Source organism: Cyrtonyx montezumae, unplaced genomic scaffold (assembly GCF_038088225.1).
Source record: "Cyrtonyx montezumae isolate F1298 unplaced genomic scaffold, pur_monq_1.0 scaffold_23, whole genome shotgun sequence".
In the NCBI taxonomy this organism is placed as follows: Eukaryota; Metazoa; Chordata; class Aves; order Galliformes; family Odontophoridae; genus Cyrtonyx; species Cyrtonyx montezumae.
In genome coordinates, this window is record NW_027071970.1 from 3,270,504 (window position 1) to 3,294,022 (window position 23,519).

At 44.2% G+C, this 23,519-nt stretch overlaps 2 protein-coding genes across 7 annotated transcripts in view; one reads left to right on the forward strand and one right to left on the reverse strand.

Annotated features, from left to right (window-relative positions):
- Window positions 1–2,112: 2,112 nt before the first annotated feature.
- Window positions 2,113–6,498, forward strand: PRKAB1 (protein kinase AMP-activated non-catalytic subunit beta 1). Its single transcript, XM_065738828.1, has 7 exons — window positions 2,113–2,277; window positions 3,061–3,227; window positions 4,172–4,265; window positions 4,829–4,943; window positions 5,458–5,591; window positions 6,059–6,127; window positions 6,210–6,498. Exons 1-7 carry the CDS (start codon window positions 2,113–2,115, stop codon window positions 6,285–6,287), a joined length of 822 nt encoding a protein of 273 aa, XP_065594900.1. The 3' UTR covers window positions 6,288–6,498.
- Window positions 6,499–10,949: 4,451 nt separating this feature from the next.
- Window positions 10,950–23,519, reverse strand: part of CIT (citron rho-interacting serine/threonine kinase) — a 70,041-nt gene continuing 57,471 nt past the window's right edge. For 3 of the 6 annotated variants that reach the window (XM_065738835.1, XM_065738833.1, XM_065738832.1), the window contains exons 32-47: window positions 22,513–22,650; window positions 22,070–22,250; window positions 21,777–21,868; window positions 21,426–21,530; window positions 20,426–20,595; window positions 19,356–19,436; window positions 19,004–19,139; window positions 18,193–18,332; window positions 17,272–17,364; window positions 15,358–15,466; window positions 15,106–15,234; window positions 14,228–14,308; window positions 13,517–13,595; window positions 13,243–13,422; window positions 12,342–12,645; window positions 10,950–11,852 (exon numbers count right to left, since the gene is read on the reverse strand). In XM_065738835.1, the coding sequence (XP_065594907.1) occupies window positions 11,829–11,852; window positions 12,342–12,645; window positions 13,243–13,422; window positions 13,517–13,595; window positions 14,228–14,308; window positions 15,106–15,234; window positions 15,358–15,466; window positions 17,272–17,364; window positions 18,193–18,332; window positions 19,004–19,139; window positions 19,356–19,436; window positions 20,426–20,595; window positions 21,426–21,530; window positions 21,777–21,868; window positions 22,070–22,250; window positions 22,513–22,650 (2,042 nt within the window). In that variant the 3' untranslated portion in view covers window positions 10,950–11,828. Of the gene's footprint in view, window positions 11,853–12,341; window positions 12,676–13,242; window positions 13,423–13,516; window positions 13,596–14,227; window positions 14,309–15,105; window positions 15,235–15,357; window positions 15,467–17,271; window positions 17,365–18,192; window positions 18,333–19,003; window positions 19,140–19,343; window positions 19,437–20,425; window positions 20,596–21,425; window positions 21,531–21,776; window positions 21,869–22,069; window positions 22,251–22,512; window positions 22,651–23,519 lie in introns of all 6 variants that reach the window. The other 3 variants (XM_065738831.1, XM_065738830.1, XM_065738829.1) reach the window with 2 other exon arrangements.

Consider the following 23,519-nt stretch of genomic DNA (forward strand, 5'->3'; position numbering starts at 1 on the left):
AAAAAAACCCATCTCAGATTTGCCTCTCATTACAAGGAGGAGCAAAACTCCAGTGTTGCAAAGATTCAGTGGGTGGATGAGCTCTGCCAGGCCATGGCCACATGTCTGCAGCTAAGCTCTCGCTTCCCACATCTCCTTCATGAACAGCTGTGAGCAAACTGGGCTCTCCCTTAAGCTGATAGGAGAAAACGATACCGCAGTGCGTGTGATGACCTTGCAGACATGCACATGGCACTGGGGGGTGATGTAGTGGGTGGCCACCCATTAAGACTCACTGTTGATGGTGGGACATCAGCCAGCCTTCATAAGTAACGGGGAGCAGGCACCTCACTAAAAGTTGTGGGCTGATCCTCTAGGGGTGTTGCAATTCCGGCAGCGAAGGGAGATGAGAATCAGAACCAATGATGGGGAGGAGGAGAAAACAGCAACAGCAAAACACAGTCACCGAGAGGGTAGGAATCAAAGAACTGTAGAATATCTGTGTCCACTGCCACCGTCCTGACCAAGGCCAGGAGCTCCCAAAGGTTTTGGAGTGTCACTGTGTGGGGAGCAACCATTCCACTCAAATACTTTAAACTGAGAGATGCTTGGACCTTCCTTACCCAACAGCCCCAGGAGCTATGAGCAGCCATTATTCTGCACTGCATTACCAGTCTGTGAGTTTTACATATAACAGAACCATCGTAAAGCAGAGATGAACCCTGAAGTGGAGATGCTGCTGCTTGCATTGCATCCAGCTCTGCAGGTCGTCACAACGGCTCCCCAGTGAGCAGGCCATGGCAGTGTGTACCTCCAACCTACCCTGTGTGTGCACTGGTGCTGGGGAAAGCAAACCACCGGGTCTGTAGGCAAAGAATTTGAGAGTGCTAATCTGAGTTAAGCATCAAAATAACAACAGCTGCATTTTATAGCAGTGTAAGAGTTCTGTGGGAAGAGCTGCCTGCACACATTCCCCTCCCAACCCCTGTGATGGGTGCTCCCATGCTCAAGGCATTCTGCCCGTGGAAGACAAATTAGCAGCAGCTGCTCCTCAAAGCCTGCAGCAGGAGCCAGCCACGCTCCCAGGGCTGGGCACGAGAATCTGCCTATCCCAGCAGAATTCTTCCACCACGTCACAGCGTGCCACGGGATACAGGATCACAGAGCTGTAGGGGTTGGAAGGGACCTCCAGAGACCATTGAGTTCAACCCCCCTGCCAAAGCAGCCCCCAGCCCAGGTTGCACAGGTAGGCGTCCAGGCAGGAAGGAGACTCCACCACCTCTCTGTGCAGCTCCAGTGCTCCATCACTGCACTGTGCAGAAGTTCCCACACACATTGGTGCAGAACTTCTTATGCTTCAGTTCGTGGCCATTTCCCCTCGTCCTATCACCACACACTGCTGAGAAGAGTCCGACCTCATCCCTTTGCCTCCCGCTCCTCAGATATTTATAGACATGGATCAGATCCCCTCTGAGTCTTCTTTCCTCAAGGCTGAACAGCCCCAGGTCTCTCAGCCTTTCCTCACGCAGGAGCTGTTCCACGCCCTGTATCATCTCTGTGCCCTCTGCTGGCTCTTTCCAGCAGATCCCTGTCTGTTTTGTACCGGGGAGCCCAGAACTGAACGCAGCACTCCAGGTGAGGCCTCACCAGGGCAGGGCAGAGCAGAGCGGGATGACCACCTCCAGGCCCTGCTGGCCACGCTCTTTTTAACGCACCCCAGGATCCCATCGGCCTTCAGGGCACACTGCTGGCTCGTGGCCGCTCATTTGGGAAGCGGACAGAGCCGGCTCGGATCGGCGGGGTCGTCACAGGGCGGGGGGCAGCGATAAGAGCCGGAACCCGAGCGCTGGGAGCGGTTCCCGCCCGGGGCGGCCGCGTGGGGCACGGAGCGGAAGCGGAAGCGGCGACGGGCGGTGCGCGCGTGTGTGCCGCGGCGCGGAGGGGTCACGCGTGGCCGTGGGTGTTTGCGTTGGAGGCCGTTATCGGGGATAGCGGGAATTGTAAGCTGCCGCTTATTGCCTGCTCTTGCTTCTCGGTGTTCAGCTCTTTTCTTTTTTGTTCTTTCCTTTGCCTCGTGGTTTTCCGGCTCCGTGCGCTAACGCGGCTTTTCCTGCTCTTCTAGGCCTTTAAAAAATGGGGAACACAAGCAGCGAGCGAGCCGGGCTGGAGCGGCACGGACACAAAGCATCCCGGGCTGACGGTGCGGGAGGAGCCGGTGGTGCGAAGGACGGGGATAGACCCAAAATCTTAATGGACAGCCCCGAGGACACGGACCTGTTCCATGCAGAGGAGATGAAGGTACTGGTGCTCGCCTTCTGGCTCAGGGATGCTGGCCAGAATGCCACAGGGTTGTTAGTGGCCTTTGGTTATTCTGTAGTGGAGTTTGCACTCAGTGTTGTGTGCTCTCTCACACGAAGAGAACTCACTGATGTTAGTGCATTATACCTGCTTGTGTGCCGTGTTATTCAGCAAGAATTAGTTGCCCAACAAAGCTCTGTCTCAGAGCTTTGGCTCAGTTAACCATGGTGCCCCATCTTCCTTCCAACCCTTAACCCTCTTGCAGTATCCCTAGATGTTTCCCTCATTAGACCGTATGCTAACTGCTTTTGCCCTCATAATTAGGGGCATTATCAGGCGTGTGCCCATCTTGCTGTGCCTTGTGTTTCCTGAGGATATCTAACAGCACACTGCACCGCTGTGCAGAGCAGTGTCCCATCCACACCTTGTAACCTTTCAGGATCCAACCACAAACATTGCACCTACCACAGTTTCACTGCTTCTTATGTGTATTTCCTCTTAGTTATTTTATCTGTGTTTTGAAAGCTTTCCTGTGCTCACTTCTTTATTATGTAAATCAGGCAGGAGGGAGGGGTTATGTTACCATCCCTTCTTGCTGTGAATCTGGGAGGTTTTAACACCTTTGCAGAACACTTGCCAACGAATAGCATCTAGAAAGGCCCCTTGCTAATCCTACTGTGCCTTCTGAAACTGTGCCTCAGCACAGAAGTAAATGGAGTGAGATGCAAGCTGTCTAAGGTTGCAAAGAAGGGATCTGTATTGATCTGGATGTTGTGCTCGTAGGCGCCATTGGAGAAAGAAGAGTTCCTAGCTTGGCAACAAGATCTGGAAGTGAGTGATAAAACCCCCACTCAAGCTCGGCCAACAGTCTTTCGCTGGACTGGAGGAGGGAAAGAAGTGTATTTATCTGGGTCCTTCAACAACTGGAGTAAAATTCCATTAACAAGGAGGTAATATGCTTCTTCTGCAGTGTCAGTGGTACTCCCCATGGACTGGGAATGCTTAGAGCAGTGAGAAAAGTGCTTAGCTGATAGTTGTATTGTGCTTTAATATGCCACTTGGCAGCTGCTGTCCTTAAGCTCTCCAAGACTGAGTTTGTTTTTATTTTATTTTCACTTACGGATGGCTGGGAATGAGAGTTGGGTTGTGTGTCATTGCCCTGAGAGAAAGCAGGTTCATCTGCAGTCAGGTTAGGTTGGGGGGGGAGATACCTGAGCTGTTTAGAAGCTGTTAGGGAGCCACATATGCACAATGAACTCTGATACTTGTGCTTCTTGCTTGAGAAGAAGTGAAGAGACACAGTGGCAGCTCATGATCTGTTGGAGTTTCTCTCATAATACCAACTACTTCTCAGCTTCTTTGAGGTGCCTGGAAAGACTCCCTGACAAACCAGGAAGTTCACAGCATGGGAGTGTGAAAATAGCTCAGGAGCAGCTGTTGTTCAGACCCCACATACCTCAGGAGTACTGAATCGCTGTTTACACCTTCCTGTCATTCATTTCTTTCATTTCTGAAATGCAGTTTATAATGGCAGATACTGAATGATGGAGGAGACACGAGTAAGCTGACCCTGTTCCCTCAGTGGGGGTCTCACAGTTGAACTTAGGTCTTACATACTAACAGGTAATGTGCAGGTGTGAGGATAGCTTTAGAAAGGCACGGTGCTAATGAGTCCTTGATGCCAGGAGTGTGGAAATGGTAATTTGTTCCATGACAAATTACTAAACTCCAATTTGACTCCTCACCTTTAGGTTTTGTCAGGAGTTTACTTGTGCATTTTAAGGTTCTTGCATGCTGAGGAGACTTGTGTTCTTTGTTACAGTGTTTGTCACAGTTTATAGACTGATTCACTTTTCAGAGTGTTTCAAGGGTGACTGTTTGTCTTCAATTCCAGTCACAACAACTTTGTGGCAATCCTGGACCTGCCAGAAGGAGAGCACCAGTACAAGTTCTTTGTGGATGGGCAGTGGACACACGATCCTTCAGAGGTAATGTTTTCTTCAATACACTGTATTTCTTCCTTGAGGTACACGAAGAGTTGAAGCTGGTTGGTTTCTGTAGCATTTGATGGCTTTTCCAGAGAGGAGGTGTTTATTAACAACAGAAACAGATGGAAGCTGATGAGAGAGAGAGTGATCCCAGCTGGCCTAGGTGGTGCCCTCAGACTGATAGGGCTGGGAGCCTGTGTAACAAATGGGTGTTGAGATCTGTTGGGTCTTCATTTTAAAGAGATTGTGAACTTTTCTTGTCTGGTGTCAAACTGTCTTGCAAAGCATTACAGCATTGCTGACTGCCCAAATCTCCCTGTGCTGTGCTTGATGTCTGTGCCCAAGTCGTGTGGACATAATTGACACGAGTCCCTCCCCAGCCCTAAATACTGCACCAGCCCCTTCTCTGAACACTAACAGTGCAATGGTCAGTTCCCTATCTGGTACCAACCTGTTTTAAAAGCAAAGTATCTCCTTCTTATTCACGCTGATTGCATGGTTTTGACAATCCTAACAGTCTGCAAGCATTTTTATTTTGGCTTGTGTGTCTTGTCCCTTCCCAGCCAGTTGTAACCAGCCAGCTTGGTACAGTCAACAACATCATCCAGGTGAAGAAAACAGACTTTGAAGTATTTGATGCTTTGATGGTGGACTCCCAGAAGTGTTCAGACATGTCTGGTATGAGCTTGTTGGTAATTTTATACCATATTTTTTTATGGCTGTTACAACTTCCATCTTCCTTTATGCCTTGAGCTAGAGCTCCGTATCAGTTGATCTGCCTTTGTGTCAGGCTGTCTGGACATTTGCAGGCATGACAAATGCACAAAGGAAGAAAGTGGAAGTGTCTCTTTACGCCTTTTTACATGTGTGTACTGTGGTTTTGGTCCTTCCCTTGGAGGTAACATTGTGGCACGCTGTTTGATGTGGTTTGCTGCAGAAGTGCCAGGCAGGGATGGCAGTGAAGGTCTGGAGTGCAGCAGGGACTCGGCCTCCCAAACCTGCATAGCTAAGTGTGAAGGCAGACAGACTTTGGGTGTCTTAAATCACTTATCGTGCAACGACTGATCCTGTACTTAAAAAACCATTGATTTCTTTTGGCCACGTGTTCCTGGATATGAGAATTCACCATAGGTAAAAAGAGCAGGTACTCTTACAGGCTGCTTTAAGAGTAACTGTAACCTCTCTCTGGCAGAGTTGTCAAGCTCACCTCCAGGACCATACCACCAGGAGCCCTATGTTTGTAAGGCAGAGGAGCGCTTCAAATCTCCACCCATTCTTCCCCCACACCTGCTGCAGGTCATCCTGAACAAGGACACGGGCATTTCTGTGAGTACCTTGATCCCTTTGCTGAATAAGGGCCTCGAGGATGAGAATGGATGGGGAAAAACTGGGGATGTAGAGGGAGTGCTCAAGGAAGAGCCTTACAGTAGTTGTCACGTAGGAAAATTCCCTCCGTTAAGTCCAGGTGGATCCATCTAAAAGTTTTTCTACTTGACTCATTTTCAAAATGCAAAGAGAACTGGATTGCTGTCTTATAGCCACAAACCTCAGTCTTTACTTTAAAAGCTCAGAAGCATGCGAGATGCAACTGAGATCTCCTCCATGATGGCAGTTTCACACTGAAGGGATCTCGGTTTGTTTTGAAGCTGTGTCTGTGTTTGCTGGTGCAAGGAGCAGCGCGATGTGTGTGAGAGTGCAGCTAGCTGCAGATGGTGTTTATCACCCATGAGCTCTGAGAAATAAACTGTGAGTTCTGTTGTTTTCACACTGTCTTGCTTCCTCTTTTTTCCCAGTGCGATCCTGCTTTGCTTCCTGAACCCAACCACGTCATGCTGAACCACCTCTATGCGCTTTCTATCAAGGTGAGAGGTCAGGGCACGTGCTTCACACTGGCAGCTTTCAGATAAGCGTGTTGTATGCTCACTTGTTTTCCATCTCCTGTAGGATGGAGTGATGGTGCTTAGTGCTACGCATCGTTACAAGAAGAAATACGTGACTACCTTGCTGTACAAGCCAATATGAGCATCACAGTAGTTTGTCACCAAGCGTTCTGGGCCAGTGCAGTCTCAGAAGAAAACACTTCTCTTAACCAAATGTATCCCTCCTCTGTGCTGTAGCAAATGAACTCTGACTTCGTGTTGTTTCTGAGACTTCCAGGTTCTCCTAGGTTTGCCTTAATTTCCACCTTGGGAGTTCTTGGAAATGGCAGCTTCGTGTCACCTGATGGCAGACGTGTCAGCTCACTTCAAAACAAAACACCAGTTCAACAAGGCTGAAAAACACGAGGGCAGCAGAGCAGATGAAGGCCCTTCAGTGAGACAAACTGAAGAACCAAACAAGCCAGCCCAAAGTTGAGTAAGTTCAGGACTCTTGTGGAATCTCATCTGAGCTCAGCGTTCAGCAAAAGCAAGCCCAGAACTGCTCCAGAACTTCCGTGCATCAAAGCCACAGTTATTTCAGGAGCAAGTTCTGAACTTGCATGGCTGAAAGAAGTGTGAATAATGATGATGATTTTGTAGCAGCCTTCCTGGGCAGAACCATTGCCACAATCACCTACAGGCTCCTTCGTATTTTGCAGTAGATTGGGGTGCTCTGTTTCTACTGTGAATAGCTCTGTAGTTTTTTCTCTTTGTGAGAACTGAAATACGACGTTTCCCCTGTGGAATTTCTGGTAAGGACAATTGTTTTTAGTGGCTGGGTTTCTCTGGTAAAACTTAGATGTGTCTTGCAGTAATCTGCTTTTTTACAACCAAATTCCCTTGCTGTCACTGGTAACTTCCTCACGCTGGGTGAGGTGTCTGGAAGGACAGCAGTAGATTCAGTTCAGGGTCTAGTTCTTCAGTGACAGCCTCCATCAGCTGATTCAAAGGTGACTGTATGTTACGTGGATCCCAGTGGCCAAACTTGACTCCTGGTGTGAGTAGTGCATCGTGCTGCATACAGCAGAATTGCATTCTGTGCCCAGGGCTTGAGCTGGGCTCCTGCACCAGGTCCCAGCATTTCCTGCAAGTGGGAAATCCCTGGTGCTTCCAAAGCCAGGCCTGCGGCCATCACCTGCGCACTGAGTATAGTGAATATAGTAATGGCAGGGTGCCTGTATGCACTTAGAGGAACCTGCAGCCTGTGATATCCCCAGATCAATGCAATGTTAATGTTAACCTGGCTGCCAGCGTGCTTCAGGCCTGTCCTGGGGGAAGCAGCTGGGGAGGGGACCTGTGAGGTCTGCTCCTGCTGGTGTGTGGGTGCCTGTGCCAATGATAACCTGCCCCTCTCCTGCAGTGGGGAAGAACACACTGAACAAGTCAAAAAGGAGTTGAAGTGGGGACAAAAGCTGCAGCAGCCAGCACTCAGTGGAAGCAGCCACAGCAGAGGGGGGGGCTTGCTGTCCTCCTCTCTGTTCACTAGCCTCGTTGCAATATTATGAGTAGCTCGGTAGATCTGGGTATAGTGCAATGGTTTTCTTTGAAAACTCTCCTCATTCTGTGCTATGGATATTATTTGGTATTCTGAAATATGGAATTGCTTTTTTTTTTCCAGCCTCATTAGAAACAAATAAATACAGTTTTCAAGGAAGTGGTCGACCTGCTTTGTTCCCATCCTTCCCAGTTCCTTGGTGGCCTCAGCTTCCTGGAGTTGCCATTTGTTTTAAGCTGTAATGGCAGGCAGTGGTTGTATGCCTTGGTAGACTTGGGTAAGCTCTTCACCCACAGTTGCAGCTTAGTCACCAAGTTGAAGGGCATGGCAGCATGTATTTGTGACACGAAGTCCACAGGAAGAAGAGTCCAATTATTTATTAAGCCCCAGTGATCAGATCAGAACAGCTTGGCAATGGCCTTCAGCCTCTCCTGGATGCTTGTGTTACAGCCCCTCCTTGTGCACGTACACCACCTTGTGTGTGTGTTGGCTGCTTTGGTGGTGGTGGGTTTTTTGTCTTCCAAGCATCTCTCTGTGACAGAGTGTGGGAACCCCGCAGCACCCACATCGCTTTCTCTTCAGCAGCTGTGGGCTCAGGCCCTGGCAGGGCCAGAGTGCTGATAAACAAGAGGTAAGTAAGGGGGTTGGGTTGGGTTTTTTCCTCTCCGAGGGGAGAAGTTGTTGCTCTTGTTATTTTTTTGCTCAGCTGTCTTCTGCTTGACAGGTGAATGAATTAGATTAATCACGCTGCAGTCCCTTCTTGTAATGGGATGAATCAAATCCCTCCAAAAGCAAAAGCTCGAGCAGGAGCTGGGTTTATTAGCTCACTTACAACCCCCACCCACCTCTCACAGTCTGTGCTGTTATGTTTATTCTCGGCTGTTGCTAAGAGAGCTGTTTATTTTTAAGGTAGATGCAGAGCCTTTTGTTAGCCTCGCTCTGGAGTAAGCCTTGTGTCCTGTCAATAAGGAGGGCTCCTGTCCCCCACCCCCCACCCCTAAGTCTGAGCACTCACAGGGTGGTCAAGCTGAAGTGTTTTGTGCAGGGTTCTTGATAATCAAAAGGCTTGATAAGTAATTTCTTTTACTCCACCAGTTTCTGGATTATTTTAGTTTTTGTTACAATTCTGATCATGCATCATAGGACTGCAACAATGAGCTTTAAATAAGTATTCTTTGTGCACAGTAAAATAGAAATGAACATTTAACAAGTTAGCATTTCATCATATACATCAGCTAGTAGGCACAATAGATAAATCAAGCAGCTTGGTTTTTATGGAGAGCATTTTTTCATGAAGAATGCCATGTAGACCAAGATGTAATCGGAGCTATTAGTAACCCTCCCACACACCCTCCAACAAGCCCTTTATTGGGGGTAAGGGGGCGGCTATGTGCACTAAACCAAAAACACTCAACAGTAGGAGGACAAATTAAGTTACTGTAGGCAGCAGTGTGAATATTAAAAACCTCTTCCTGTGAAAGAATACTTCAGACCCTGTAAAAACTGGTTCAGTTAAAAATAGATGTATTTACATTTAAGTCTGATCTAGCAAGTTTTCCCAGCAGGTGTAAGTTAAGATGTACAGCAACTCTGCAGGTTGTACTCAATCTGAATTCAGATTCGTGAATGTTTCTTTTAAAAAGTTGCAGCTGTTAGGCCTTAAAGCACCAGCATATTGCAGCAGTGGGATGAGTAGCTATCTGTCCCCTTTGCCACCAGCATGCTGCTGGGATAAATCCCAAACCTGTCGTTAGATCACACTACTGTTAATTAGATGTTGGTTTTGGTTGTTTTTCCAGCTCAAAATGTATGGGTCGTTTAGCAGGGCCACATTCTTCTCCCCTATACTCACACGTGTCTAGCTCTCCCCACAGCACGGGTTAAGTACGTGAGGGCAGAATTCAGCTGTAGGTGTTGGCAGCTCACTGCTGCTATAGTAAAATAGTTGGATAAATCCATCGGTTGTTGTTCAGATGAACATGCTTTGCTTTCGTGAAGCCACTTATGCTACTTGTTCAGGGAATAACAACTATTAAAATGCTAAATAGTCACAGTCAGCTCTTTGGTAAGCATCGATGCCTATAGATTACACAGCCTCTAATGCTGGGTGCAATATTAGGATGGCTTTGGGATACTCTGTGGAAGGAAGCGTTCATTTCACCATGCCAGTCAAGATAGTTATTTGTTTTATTTGGTTATTGTTCAACAACAAAGTTCAATACTTTCCAGGTGGAGCTTTGAACTGTCCCTCTAGTTCCCTCCCTTATCAGTAATAAAAAGGTAAATGAAGAAAATTCCTGGACTTTTAGATCCCTAAAATCTCATTGATGCTAACAAGCTTCAGTTGCAATTTAATGTTACAATTATTTCTTCATGGGAGCTAGGAGGATTAAGCTGAGGCCCCTCCAGTGTCTGAAGATGGCTGTCCACAACCACCAGTAAAACAAAAAAGCTAGTGTTGAAAAACAGACAGTTTACAATAAAAAAGTAGAAACCAATTCAATTCCCTTTTTGTTACGAATATAAATTTTCTTGTAAATATGTACAGTCCTTTGAGCTATTTCTGTAGCAGGAAGCATTTCACAAACAAGACACAAAAGATACGCTTTCAGGACTCAACAGGCCCAATTCTGAGGTCTCGAAGATCTTCCGTGAGATGCAAAGATTTAAAGACTGATCTCAGTGACCTTTCAAAGGATTCAGACCAGGAGACAAAACTCTCAGCAAGTTTCCTGCCATATAATCTGATCTAAAATAACCCAACAGACAAGAGAACAGAACACAATATTCATGAAACTTGCCAAAGGACACTGACAAAGGACATCTGACTTCTTATGGATGTTTAGAACAGGTTAGCACGGGCTTGCAAGGGACTAGCAAAGTTTAAGAGTGTGGCCAAGGGAAGATTGGATGCAGTTTTGCTCTTTCCAGATGTAAAGAACGTGGTTGTTCTCTTAGGATGTCGCTATCGCCGACTGAATGGTCAAAACCTGCTTTGAAAAATCATTTGCTCTCTGCTTCATGGTCACAGCAAAAGAGAATAGAAAGCAATAAATGGCTCAAGGTTAGAGATGCAGAAGCAAAGGTGTTCAGTAACTGCTAAAGCTGTTCATTGTGAGTATCCTCTTGTGCAGTGACGTTTGGTTCTTATTGTATGACAAGCCACAGGTCACAGGGAGGGGCCAGCTCTGCTGCTGTTCTCTCTGGGGAACGACCTCTTGGGATCTGAGCTGAGGTCTGTGGTGTAATTTCTGTACAGGCCATGTTCAATGCTGAGAGAATGCAAGTGTGACTGTAACTCTTGTCATAGAATAAGGCTTGTTAACTCTTCATTGCCAAATTTCCAGAGTAATTATCAGTTATTTTGCAGCGTAATCTAGAGGTTTCAGTTAATTTACAAGTGAGGTACAATACACTACTCAGCAAAGCAACCTAAAAGGAGAGAGCAGCCAGTGATGGTGCAGCAGCATGCAGTGAACTGTCATGCAGAAGACCTGGATAAAGTCTTAACACCCCAGAAGCATATAGGTAATGCACTTTGTCTTGGAGTAGGGCACATGGGCTCATTTAAAGCAGGGTTCTTCCCTCCCCATCAGAGCTGCTCTAGAGCAATTTTAGTGAGAACAAAATAACTCTCAGAAGTGGCAGGTGAACAGATTTATCTTTTTCTCTGTGTGTGTGTGTGTGTGTGTGTTCTGTAGAGAATATCCAATCACACCTTCTATTGAAAGACTTGGTCACCTTGACCCTTCTGGTTCCAGGCCATTAGGAATTCCCAGCACATCTCAGAACTATGATCAATTATCTGGTAAGGGGTGCTAACCACACTGAAGATCTGGGGTGGGACTCCAGTCCCGTTTAGTTTCCTTGATGAAGTACTAGGGACTATAGTGAATACAAAAAGTTCATGAACTGCTTGAAAGAGTAACAGTAGTACAAAGTGCAAAAACAGGAGTGCAGGAAAGTGCAGAGAAATTAACTGAGATGCGAACAATCTTCGAAAGCATCACATCTCCTGATATGAAGCTAGCTTTGGCCCAGAAATGCTGTTTTGGTAACTGGGCAGCAGACATATGGAGTGCATATAACTCAGTATATTTCCTTTTTTTTTCCTGCAGGTCAAGATGAGTAACTTTGTCTAGCTGAGACTTACACTGAAGACTGGTCCCAGACCTAGCAGGGAAATAAAATGACAGTTACATATTGCACATATTGTTCCTACAGAAGCACAGGTGCCAGAAGCAGTATATCACCTAACCACTGCTGCTAGAGTGCTGTATGTCTGCTTGCTCCTAGGTGGCACAATGCTTAAACCACTGACAAAGGGAAGCATCAGCATCACACTGATCATAGCAGCCTTCCACATTCATTTCTCCAGATACCGTCTCCCTCTCCAGCCCTCAGTGACTTGATTTCTACGACTAAAACCTTCACTTTCACATCTGAAGAGCTTTAGCATGTTCTCAAGTCAAGCTGCTTTTGCAGGTACAGAACTGGCACAAGGGAAGGGTGTTCACAGGGTCAGTAAGCTACACAACTTCGTATGCTTTGATAGAAGCGGGGCGAGATCAGATTTGCTCTTACACCTGACAGTACCACTAGCCCTTCTGAAGCCCACACCTTTCCATGAGACCACAGAAGATCTCCAAGCTCCCCACTTACCTTGTTGACTTGAGCAAGAGGAGTTCTGGCACCGCTCACAGGCAGTCGACCTCGGCTGCTCTCGTCGAACAGTCTTCCAGGGGACCTTTCTCTGCGGGTGCTCAGAAGCCGGCCTGGAGACTTCTCCCTCTCCAGTGGTCGCCCAGGTGACTTGTCCCTGCGCAGCTCCGTCCTGCCCTCCCGGTACCGATGGGGTGTGCTTGGTTCCCGAGGGTGGCTGGGACCTTCTGGGGGTCCTGGGCTCGACGCTACGCGCTTGGTTATGTGCTCGTTGTATGTGGGCGGACCTCTCTTGTTAGGGCTGCTGTCATTCAAAAATAATGGACGCGAACAGCTGAGCGACAAAAACCTCATGTTACGTTTTCTTTTAGCAAAAGAGAAATGTAACCTTCCCAAAATATCTAGGAGTGTAAGCTAGGCCAGGTTAAGACGAGCTACAAGTCTCATTTGTTCAGTTTCCAGCACTATCAGCCACAGCCCTTGTGCACCTGTCTGAAGTACCACTGCTCTGCTGAACCCTGCCACCCTACATGCTCCTTTAAGAGAAGGTGACTCATGCTTTAGATATTCTTACAGTCAATGTTTAGTGTCACACCATCTCAATCTAACCTCACCATGTTCTGAAGTCACAGTGTCATCAACATAAGCCAGCTGAAGTGCACCAAACATCCTTTCCTTGTGTTTATGGAAGAGATTCCCCACGTGTTCCTACAGAGTTGATGTTTCTCAGTGCCCTGGACTTTAAAACACGAGGCTCTTGTTCCATTCCAGCATTACAGTAAGTAACACTAGCCTCTATCTCCAAGAATGACATGAAGGCAACAAACAGCATTTAAGGGGGACAAGACACCTGCAGTGAGTTTGCTTACACAAGGACCAGAACACAACGACTTAACCGTACCTGCGTGTAGCAGAAGATCCTCTGTGGTGCTCGTTGTTGGTCTCCTTCACAAGATTGCCCTTACAGCAAATCACCCTCAATTTATCTTGGTAGGAGGAGGCCAAGTAGATAGCTCCAGATGAAATTGCAGGCCCCAGATACCGTGGATTTGGTATCTCCAAGTGAGCCCGTGCAGGAGTTCTGGGTAAAATTGCAGGAAAAAGTCTTTACCATGACAGCACTGCACCTTTTCCCAGCACATGCTGTTCAAAAGAATGAAAAGGGAACAACTTACCCTAGAGAAGCTCTTGCCTGAATCTCTATTACTTCAAGGGAATTGAAGTGGGTCACAAACAGATAAGGCTCCCTGTAGGCTGAAGGAACATCACAGAGGCAGGAGAAATTCAATATAAAGTTTTCTGTTAGAAACTTATTAAAAGCATCTGTGAACACAACAGAACTCTGGAGCCCATTGGGAAAAGCTAGGAAGAGTACATCTTCTGTAATGTCTTATTACAGACAAGTATTGCTAAGTAGAGAGACAGGAGCTTTGAGAATCACTGCTGTGAAACCACCTGTATACCAATAATTTTACCAACTGAAGCAATATGAATAAGGCATAAAAATGGGCTATTAACTGAACAAAATCCAGCAGGCAGTGCAAAAGGCCTGAAGGAGCCACACTGAAATGATATATTCTTGACTATTTCAGGTATTTCCAAGCATCATCAAAAATTCCACCAGCCAGGTTAGTCACTGTCAAACTAAGAACATTAAGGGAACAAATCACTTTGGTTTAATTTTTCTCAACTATTTACACCTCAGATGGTCTGCCATTTGGATTGATAATGATCTTAAAATCACATGAATATTTCTATAGCTTCTGGGAGAACTGGGAGAGGAAAGAGGAAATGGAACTGCTGAGAGCAAAGAACACCTTTCCCACAAGTATGTTTCCACATTTCAGTGATGTCTCTAACCCCAGTGAATGTTCCCCTGCACCTACCAAAAGCTAAGGGTAAACGATTCCATTTCAGGTCATCGGTCCTACTGCGTCTTCCATAGGAATCCACGAAGACACCAAACTCTGCCAAGAAAAGCAATGCCAAGTCATGAGAAGCTTTGAAGACACGGAAGAAATCTGACAGGGCTTTTTTCCCCACAGTGAGATGATGTTCACGATCTTGCAAGTCTCACAGGTTGCCTTGACTTTGCATTATCTAGAATTAGGAGTACTTGGATACCAAAAGGCACTTGAATTCTAAGTCTCTTTGTACCAATTAAATTCAGGTTATTATTCCATCTGTTTCTACAGCTGGGAACACTATGCTACTCCCACTGCAAAATACTCAGAACTGCTGCTAGTGGGCTTTTGAAGACTTCCTGTGCATTTCCATGACACTATCCTGAAGGGCCAATAAAAGCAGCTATGTGAAAAAATAACACAAGACATTTAAAAAGTCTCTTCTGTCCACGTGGAAACCAGAGAAGAATTCCAAAGTTTGAAACCCTCTTAATGTTTTATCAGGACAATCAAACACCTGTTTGTACTTAACATTAACTACAATCCCTTCTGTTTGGGCACAGAAGACGACCTGTGGTACTGAGCCACAGCTACAGAGAACTTTTCAGGCAGAAGCACTGCAGAAAATTGCATCAGGAAGAGATATTCTAGCACCAGTTTTCTGTACATCTTCACTGCTTAAACCATCAACCACAAATCTTTCAGGGCTTTTAGATTCACTATTTCCAAAAAATCTTTTTTGTTACCAGGCCCTAGGAAGTCAACTCTGTCCAGCTTTCTCTCTCAACATCAACTTCTGACAGTTCCCATACTAAGGACAGATGTAGCTGTACAACTGTACAACCGTACGACACGCTTACCGTGGAAACACAGCAGATACTCCTCCCTCTGCCCTGTTGGGTTCACTTGGATAATGCTGACTGGGAAACTGTTGGTGGATGCAGCAAACACAGCAGAGGCCAAAGTGTGGTCATTTTTATCCAGGAACTCTGCAAAGAGAATGGAGAAAAACAGCTTGATCAGCACACCAACCTTCCCCCCCCCCCTCCCACAGCAGTACTCCACAGAATGTGTGGGGCCATTTGGTGTGTTGCTTAGAAGAGGCCTCCTACCCTCCAGTGTATACTGCTTCATCTCTATTTCATAGAACTTGTTGGTGCCAATAATTATGCTGTAAGTGGTCAAATGGATACAGCTGCAAGGCTCTGAGGTTTCAATCTCCTGAAAAAGAGAAGGAATGTATAGACCAACATTAGATCCCTGTAATTGCATACAGATATTGCTTATTATGGAAGATTACAAGAGGGCTGCTCTGAAAGTAATGTCTCCTATTATATTCAGTTGCTCCACAACATCAGAGGTGGATATTGATAGTATAGCAGTAAAGGTTGAACCTTCCCACCTGTATTCGGTTATATTTTGTTGCCATGTGACAGATGGCAGCAGAGGGGCAGTCTGACAAAACAGGATCTGAAGCAAAGGTGGAGAACTGAATTCTTCCACGTGGACAAAATGGCATCCATTGATATTCACCAGTGCCTGCCAAATGCTTGCAGAGACCAAGCAGTGGATGTGAGGCAGTGGGTGTTGTGTTTCAGCAGTGGTGACAGCAGGTCATGTCTGCTGGTGCAGATTTTTAAAAACATACAGTAAATTAATACAAGGCATTACTTTTGGAGCAACCGATGAATATTGCCACATTTATAACAGAAAGAGACAGTAACCTCCCAACATCACGGAAAAATACTCCTGTTTGAAAGAAAAGTTTTATTTGGTTGGAGGTGAGTTCAAATAGAGACCTGTAATTCAACTCACCTCCAGGTCCTAACCTCACTGCAAACCTTCAGAAGGATATCTTATTCTGAAAGATATTCTGCCCCATGGCTCAGTACTGGAATAGCAGGGAGTGGTTGCCTGCCTATAGATCACAGCCACACCAACAACTGCACGTCTGAACAGCTGCCTGGAATATAACAAACCATTTGGTTTCTCTCTTTCCTGAATTGTAGCTATCACTTCACTCCAGAGTCATAGATATGATCTAGACTTCTTTAATCTCTGCTGTATATTGTTTATCCTAGTTTATCTGGAAATTTAGTTGACTGAACAGGAGAGCATATTCTGGGCTTGCTGCCATCTTGTTATGATCTAAATTGAGTTGTCTGGATCAGCAAAGATGTTGAAGTTGAATGGCAGCACTTGCAGAGACATGCAGCTGTACATCTTCAGAGTTTTCTGTTGAGTGGTACTCTTTCATGAGCAGGAGTTGGCATCAGCTACAACGCTTGCACATGTTCCAGGTTTGCTGACACCCACACTGTGTGTGCCAAGATTTGTCCATTACATGCATCTAGACTGTCCAGGAGGCCAGGTCTGAACTGCAGCAGTCTGCCTGCAAGTGACTGGCCAGATGAAGAAGAGTTGCAGAGGTTCTGCTTTTCACACCTGCACGTGGCAGAGCAAAGCAATGCGTGCTCCAGTACCATGCAGTACTAGAGATGCAGGCAGAGATGGCTGCATACACTGGAAGTATATGCACAGCCACAAGAGAACTGTATCTTACTGCCTGGTGTACTGTATTTATCAGCTGCTTGACCTGTGATAGGATAAAACCAAATGAACTTGGATTTTCATTGGAACAGTAAACAAGTTATTTAACTGCAAAGAAGAGAGAAGTCATTTGTTGAGGGCTTCTCCAAAGACAACCAAGGGGAGGGAACACTGATGGATAACTAAGAAAAATGCCTTGCTTGGGTAAATATGCAAGGGTATGAGCACAGCTGGGTCCAGTATCTCAAAAACCCCAATTCTGTTCTCAGTCTCTCAAAATATGCCACCTCTCATTACAGGAAATTGCTCTGTGCTCACTTTACTTTGCACACATAGCAATTTTCTATCACTTCTGCTGGCAAACAGATGTCCTTAAGCATGCAAAGAAAAGTTTAAGATGTTTGCTCCAGAGCAATGCAGAGCCTTAGTGCAGCATAGGAATTACCTCAGCTACTGAAAGGAATTACTAAGCTTACCTTTCTGATACAGAACTTGCTCAAGCCCTCATTGTAACGCAGAACAACCACTTTATTGGGCATGGCTGCACAGATGCAAAGACCATTCTCAACCTGTAAGGACGATTACAGCCATAGGTTAGGGCAATAACAAAATAAATTCTAATGTGTGGAACAGATCCAAAGACAAAACAAAAGGAAATTTGCAGAGACAAGCATGTCCATTTTTAGCAGGGTAGTTACAGAGCAAAGTAGTGCAATGACAACAAGCCTCTTCAGATTCTCAAAAGAATACAAATCTGAGCTGTTTCTATGTCTTTTATACTTAGAATAAATCAGAAGCTTTTCATTAAAATCAGTAAGAAACTGACACAAGTTAGGTTTAATTTTAACCCCTCAAAACCGTTACCTTAAAAACCACTTTGAACTGAACAATGTTCAGTTTGTTATTAGAGTACTGCACAGAATTAATTGTTAATGAGAATTTTCACTGTGGCTAAATGTTCCATGCTGACACTGGGAATTAGCACAAATATCAAGTGTTATCAAGTGACACAAGTAAGTAAATTTGCTAGCTTGGGAACTGTTACATGACATTCGAGAACAAACAGTGGATGGAATTCATTAACTATAAATCTTAAAACCAAAGCAAACTCTGAGGAGACAGTTATGCTTTGATGTATTTCTTATTACACAGCACTTTAGGTTATGCTGTCATGTCATCCTGACTGATTTTATTCATATTTTTAATAAATTCTCCAAACTGTCTCCAGCTTAGTCTCTCTTTTCAACCTATACTGCTCTTATTTGAAGAAAAAAGATTTCAAACAAGAAAATAGACCTTGGATTTGTTGCCAGCAAAATCAAGATGCCGTTTTGAATAATATTAAACTCAGCAGAGGCTAAAGGGTGCTCTGGGAGCAGGAGGGAGCTGTATCCTACCTTGCCAGCAGCAAAAAGATGACATCCTTTGACAGCCTCAAAAACGTTTGGTGAGATATCAGGCTGGGCCGGAAGGTGAGACTGAGCTAGAGACTGCTTCACTTTTTTTACATCAACAAGACACAGAGCCCTTTCTTCTCCTGCAGGCAAACATGGTTACATTTTGTCAAGGGAAAACTACTTGCTCCCTGCAAGTCCTCTCTGTTACCTAAGCAGCAGCTTATCATTACAGGCTGTTACTGTGGAAACAGTCACAATGTACCATGTACAATTCATTTCATATTATTCTTAATAAAAGTGAAATAGAAAACTTATCTTAAAAAAAAAAAAAAAGACTCCACAAAACAGGCAATAAATCCAGTGGGAAAACAATTCTCTCTGTGGATTAATAGTGTTGCTAAAGTCAAGTAGGTCATCATTAAAAGTAGCCTCATTAGTACACTATCCAAAATTAACCAGAAAGTTTTCTTTTACCCTCTAGAACGTCCTTCAGAGAAACTCTTTTGTGCCAACACAACTGGCAATGAGTTTTCAAGTGCTCCAGTAATTGGTATTTCAGACCCATGCCTGATTCCTCTCACATGAAAGTTTAACTAAGCTTTCAATCACATATTCATTTACGAGAAAGGACCAGGCAGCACTGTGTTAGCCACTGCTCCTGGTGATACATCAATTTGAAGCAAACAAATAAGTACAATCCTGTAATTAATCTAAAGGAAAGCCTGAGCCTTTGATACCTCCATGGCAGCAAGATTCCAAAGCAATTAGCACAAGGTTACTGCAGCACAAATGGTAACACACAGCCCCCTACCTGCTATCATGAGTAGCTTCTCCAGATCCTTGATGAGGTGAATTTGAAACACAGAACCCACTCCTGGGATGTGCGTTAAGGAGTTCTTCAACACATTCAGGGCATAGAGACCTTCCTCTGCACCCACCAGTACAACCTATAGTGACAGCAGAAAAAAAACCTGCACTGTATGAGGAGAACAAGGAACGCCCCAAGAGCAAGTTTGGATGAATGTTTACCAGTAGTGGTGAAAAAGGACAAAAAAAAGCAAAGCAATAACCAAGCACACAATTACACATACTGCTGTTAAGGCACAGTTTTCACGAGTGAACTATCCAATATTCAGTAAGGTTCAACTGACCATTGTCATTACCTGGTCACTGAAGGGCATTGTGCAATTTATATCCAAACGGTCCTCACCCTCTAGCTTCAGCAGAGAGTTCCCAAGCAACTTCTGTAAACGACAGAAAGATTTTGTTGTTGTTGTTATTTGTCGAGTTGAAGCTTCCTCTCTTTCTCCAATTGTATTTTAGCAATGCAAAAATGATGATTTCAGATGGGATAAAAGTTTAGCAAAGATTTTCTTTTCTGATAAAGCTAAAAGTTGCAGGCATCCTCCTCCTTCAAAAGAGTTAGTCAACTTTCTCCTGCCTGAAATGCAGTCAGAAACTGATCGAAGTCGACCTAAACTCAGATACAACTTATTGCAACCTCTATAGTTTTCATTTCCCCCAATCTCCTGCAATGGAGCACCGATTCATTTTTTTTCTAGGAGGATAAAGAAGTTCAAATGTCAGTGAGAGCATATACTGTCTCAGAGACAAAAGAAATGTTAGCATGAGAGATGATCTCCTCCCAGTCCGATATTCATTACTTCCAGAGCTAACGTTTTAATATGAAATGCCACAGAATCATGTCTCCCTTTATCAGAAAACAGATTTATCAGTACAGCAATAAGAAAAGGCTATTCAAAGTCAAAACAGCTCAATTTAAGCTTTTATCCTTATCGGGAATAAAGCTACAAGTAAAAAACAAACACATTCCTCTCTGCTACAAAACAAAAAGAAACCCCAACTCTTTAAGAATAGGAAAGAGCTCTTTGTTTTTTCTTTCTTTCTTGGCTTGCTCATTCCAAGCAGTATGCTAAAAGATTAGATTTAAACCATGTTTTAAACTGTTCTTTCTTCCTTTGCTGTTTGCTGCAATTGCAGAGATACGATTTTTGAGTCCTGTGACTGCACTGCCAAGTCTAAAGAAGGGTCCTGTAATATGAAGTACCAGTCTCACGATGAACTAGATCCTGGTACTCATGTCGTGTGTCTTAAGGCAGAAATAATAACTTACCTTTAGTTAAAATTCAGTACGTCAAACACCAAAAACTAATTTTTCAAAACTCTGCTCCCTCCCAGAATATTTATTATTAAATGAAACTTTTATACTCACAGCATCAGCCTCAGCTTTTTCTCTGGAAACTCTCCCACCTGCCACTATTGATTCCAGTGCTGTGACCCAGCGCTGTTTGTCAGGGAAGCTGGGTGCTAACAGGTAGAGTGTTCTACCAGGCCAGCAAGTGGTGTGTGGATGAGACTCCAATTTTAGGATATATGGCACATCTGAGATGTTGTATAGATAGAATAAGACTTAGATTAGATTTTGGCATATTGTCAATGGACTTAAATCAACACCTTTCAGTGTTATTGGAGAGAAGTTGTATTTAGCATGACGTATTACCACAGCAATTTATACAGAGGTTTCTCCTTTTACAGGTCCTGCACAGGCTAGGCTCCTAAAGCTAGATAATAGCTAGACATATACAACCCATACATACAATACTGTCTCTAAAAATGATTTCTTTTATTCAAAAGAAATAACATTATGGGGGGAAAAAAAAGTACAAGAACAGCCACTCATCTAGTTTTTTCCTGTACTGTTCAAGAAATATCTGTAAAAATTGGTTGTGGAAACCTTTGTTTTTAAACAATCTGTAGCCTTTAATGTTGAAATCAAGACATACATAATCTTTTCATCTGTTCTATTCAATACATACAAATTAAAACATTAACAGTTTTTAATAAGAGACTGTATACACCCACAGTATTTCTGCGTTAAAGATTTTCTGCTTAGAGCACAACGGTGACACAGTACAGAACTTCACACTTCATGACGAGGTTGATCAGAGTAAACCAAGTATGCTACAAAATACTAATATTTACTTCCATTTGGCTTGATGATTATCTTTTCTTCACAGTTCAACTACTATGACAGAAGCAACCCCCTGTGCATAACCAAATCTGAACAAACCTATTCACTTAACTCAAAGAGAGGTAATCTCAGATAGCACAGTTACAGAATGAAAGTTAAAGGGTGAAAAATCTGTGTAGTCAAAGAGAATACCAACTGATGTCAAATCAGATGGAATCCATTTGACCTCATTGATTCTCACCTGTCTTTGCTGTATTGGTAAGTTCAGTAGCTCCTACAGCTCCATGAACAGTTACATCCCCATCAGGGAGGCAGAGCTCAAATTCTTCCAGAGGCCTCTGTCCAGCTGCAGAGAGAATGGGGACATGGATTAAGAAAGGACAAAAAAACAGCGAGGAAAGTAACTGATGGCAAAATGAAGTGGATAAGCTGGATATTTCACAGCTGGATTGTGATGACATACCAGCAAATAAAACCATTACAGACCTAAAAAATCCAACAACATTGACTTATTACAGAACATTTAGCTAAATTAGGTAAGGCTACAGCAAACAGTCTTTAGGCCTTGTTCTTCCTACAAATGCTAAGTTACCTTCTCTTGCTTCTGCATCATAAATGAGCACTTTTGTTCCTTCCAGGACAATATACTTCCTGTCCCAGCCCTGCTGCCCACGTTTATTATTCCTGAAGAAAATAAGCACAAACTCACGTTGGATTTTCTACTTAGATTATGAACAAAACAAACATGCAAATTGTAAGTGATTTTTCATTGGTAGCAAGTTGTAATAAACATATCCAAATATCACACTGTAAGAGCCAGGACAATATACAGAACTGCCTCAAATGTTTCAGCACCTGATATGTCATCCAGCATCACTTTTATACCTTGGCACTTTCATCCACCCTTCAAGACGTAGACTGCTGCTTGGCTCCTTCAGCTGCAGACCAGGAGAATTCATTTTATCCCGGCAGAATGCTTCGGAGAAATGCGTGGCATATTCTGCTGGCAGTCCACAAGTAGCTGGCAAGCAAGTTGAGCATTTTGGGTGACACATCACCTGGCATTCTGACAAAAAGAAAGAGAAAAACTTACACAAAACGATGAAAAAAGCGTTATAGCTGCCTCAACTCCTAATGCACAAATCCCAGTGTTCCTAAGAATCTCCTTCTATTCCTCACCAGACGTTTTCTAAAGTAGAATGTTCTCCCAAGAAATGTCAGCCTTCATGCTTGGTCATTCATTCAACCTTCATTGAAAAGCTATTCTAGACAGCTGATGTTTCTTCATGCTCATCACGTTACACTACAGGCACACACTCTGCTCTTACCAAGACATTTAGATGCTTGCCGTCCGAAGTGCACAGTATCCAGACACACAGCACATTTTGTTGCTCTCATATTTAGCCCCACATTAAAACGATGTGGGATATTGTGATGCATTCGCTCTTTCAGGCGCCGACTGTACTCTGGAAGGGACAAAAATCTATTCTTAGAATGCATTTTGTGACAGGGATGAAAATTACAGTAGGTTTTGACATTTTAAAGCCAAGGTGACTGCATATTTCTGTCCCTCATGAACAAGGACACTGCCTATTTTCCTTTGCAACCTGCAAATCTGAAGCTACCTCAGTAATTACCTTTTACAGATGCACAGAGTGTGCTACTTGAAAACAGACTGTAGAGCTGACATTGCTATTGTGGTGTAGCAAGCTTATGCTGATCAATCCAACCAAATTTCAAGTCTGCACTTACCTTCAATTCTTAATGTGGACTGATCACAGTGTTACTTATAGGTAACAAACCCTCCAGCTCCTATATGGTTGTAATCAATACACCACTGATCTCTTTCCTTTTTACAGCCTCCATGCTAACCACTAGTGACAGCGTATCTTAAAGCATACCTAAAACAGAATCTGTTGGTGGTCCTATTCTGTATTTTTGGTTGTTAATGAACAAAGCTAACCCTTCAAGGCAGATTCTCACTGATGAACGTGATTCTTTTCCCTGACCATTACCTACTACTGAGGATATCTTCCTATGCCAATGCTACCCATCCTTATAGCACCCCGTGCTTCCCCAGCTACACGTGATGGCAAGACCAATACGTAATATTGGCTTGTCCCGTGTTTCCCATCTTCAACTGAAGATTGATAGGTTTTAGTCTGAAGTCTCCATGTTTGACATTCATTCTTGAATACTAGTTAGCTAAGAATAAGAGAGCAGAACCCTTAGCCTGTTCACTTTTTCTGATGACCCTGTCCCCTCCATTCTCAAAGTTATTGAAGGCATCACAAGTACTACACATGACCTCAGCCAGAAGGCTGAAAAGCAATAT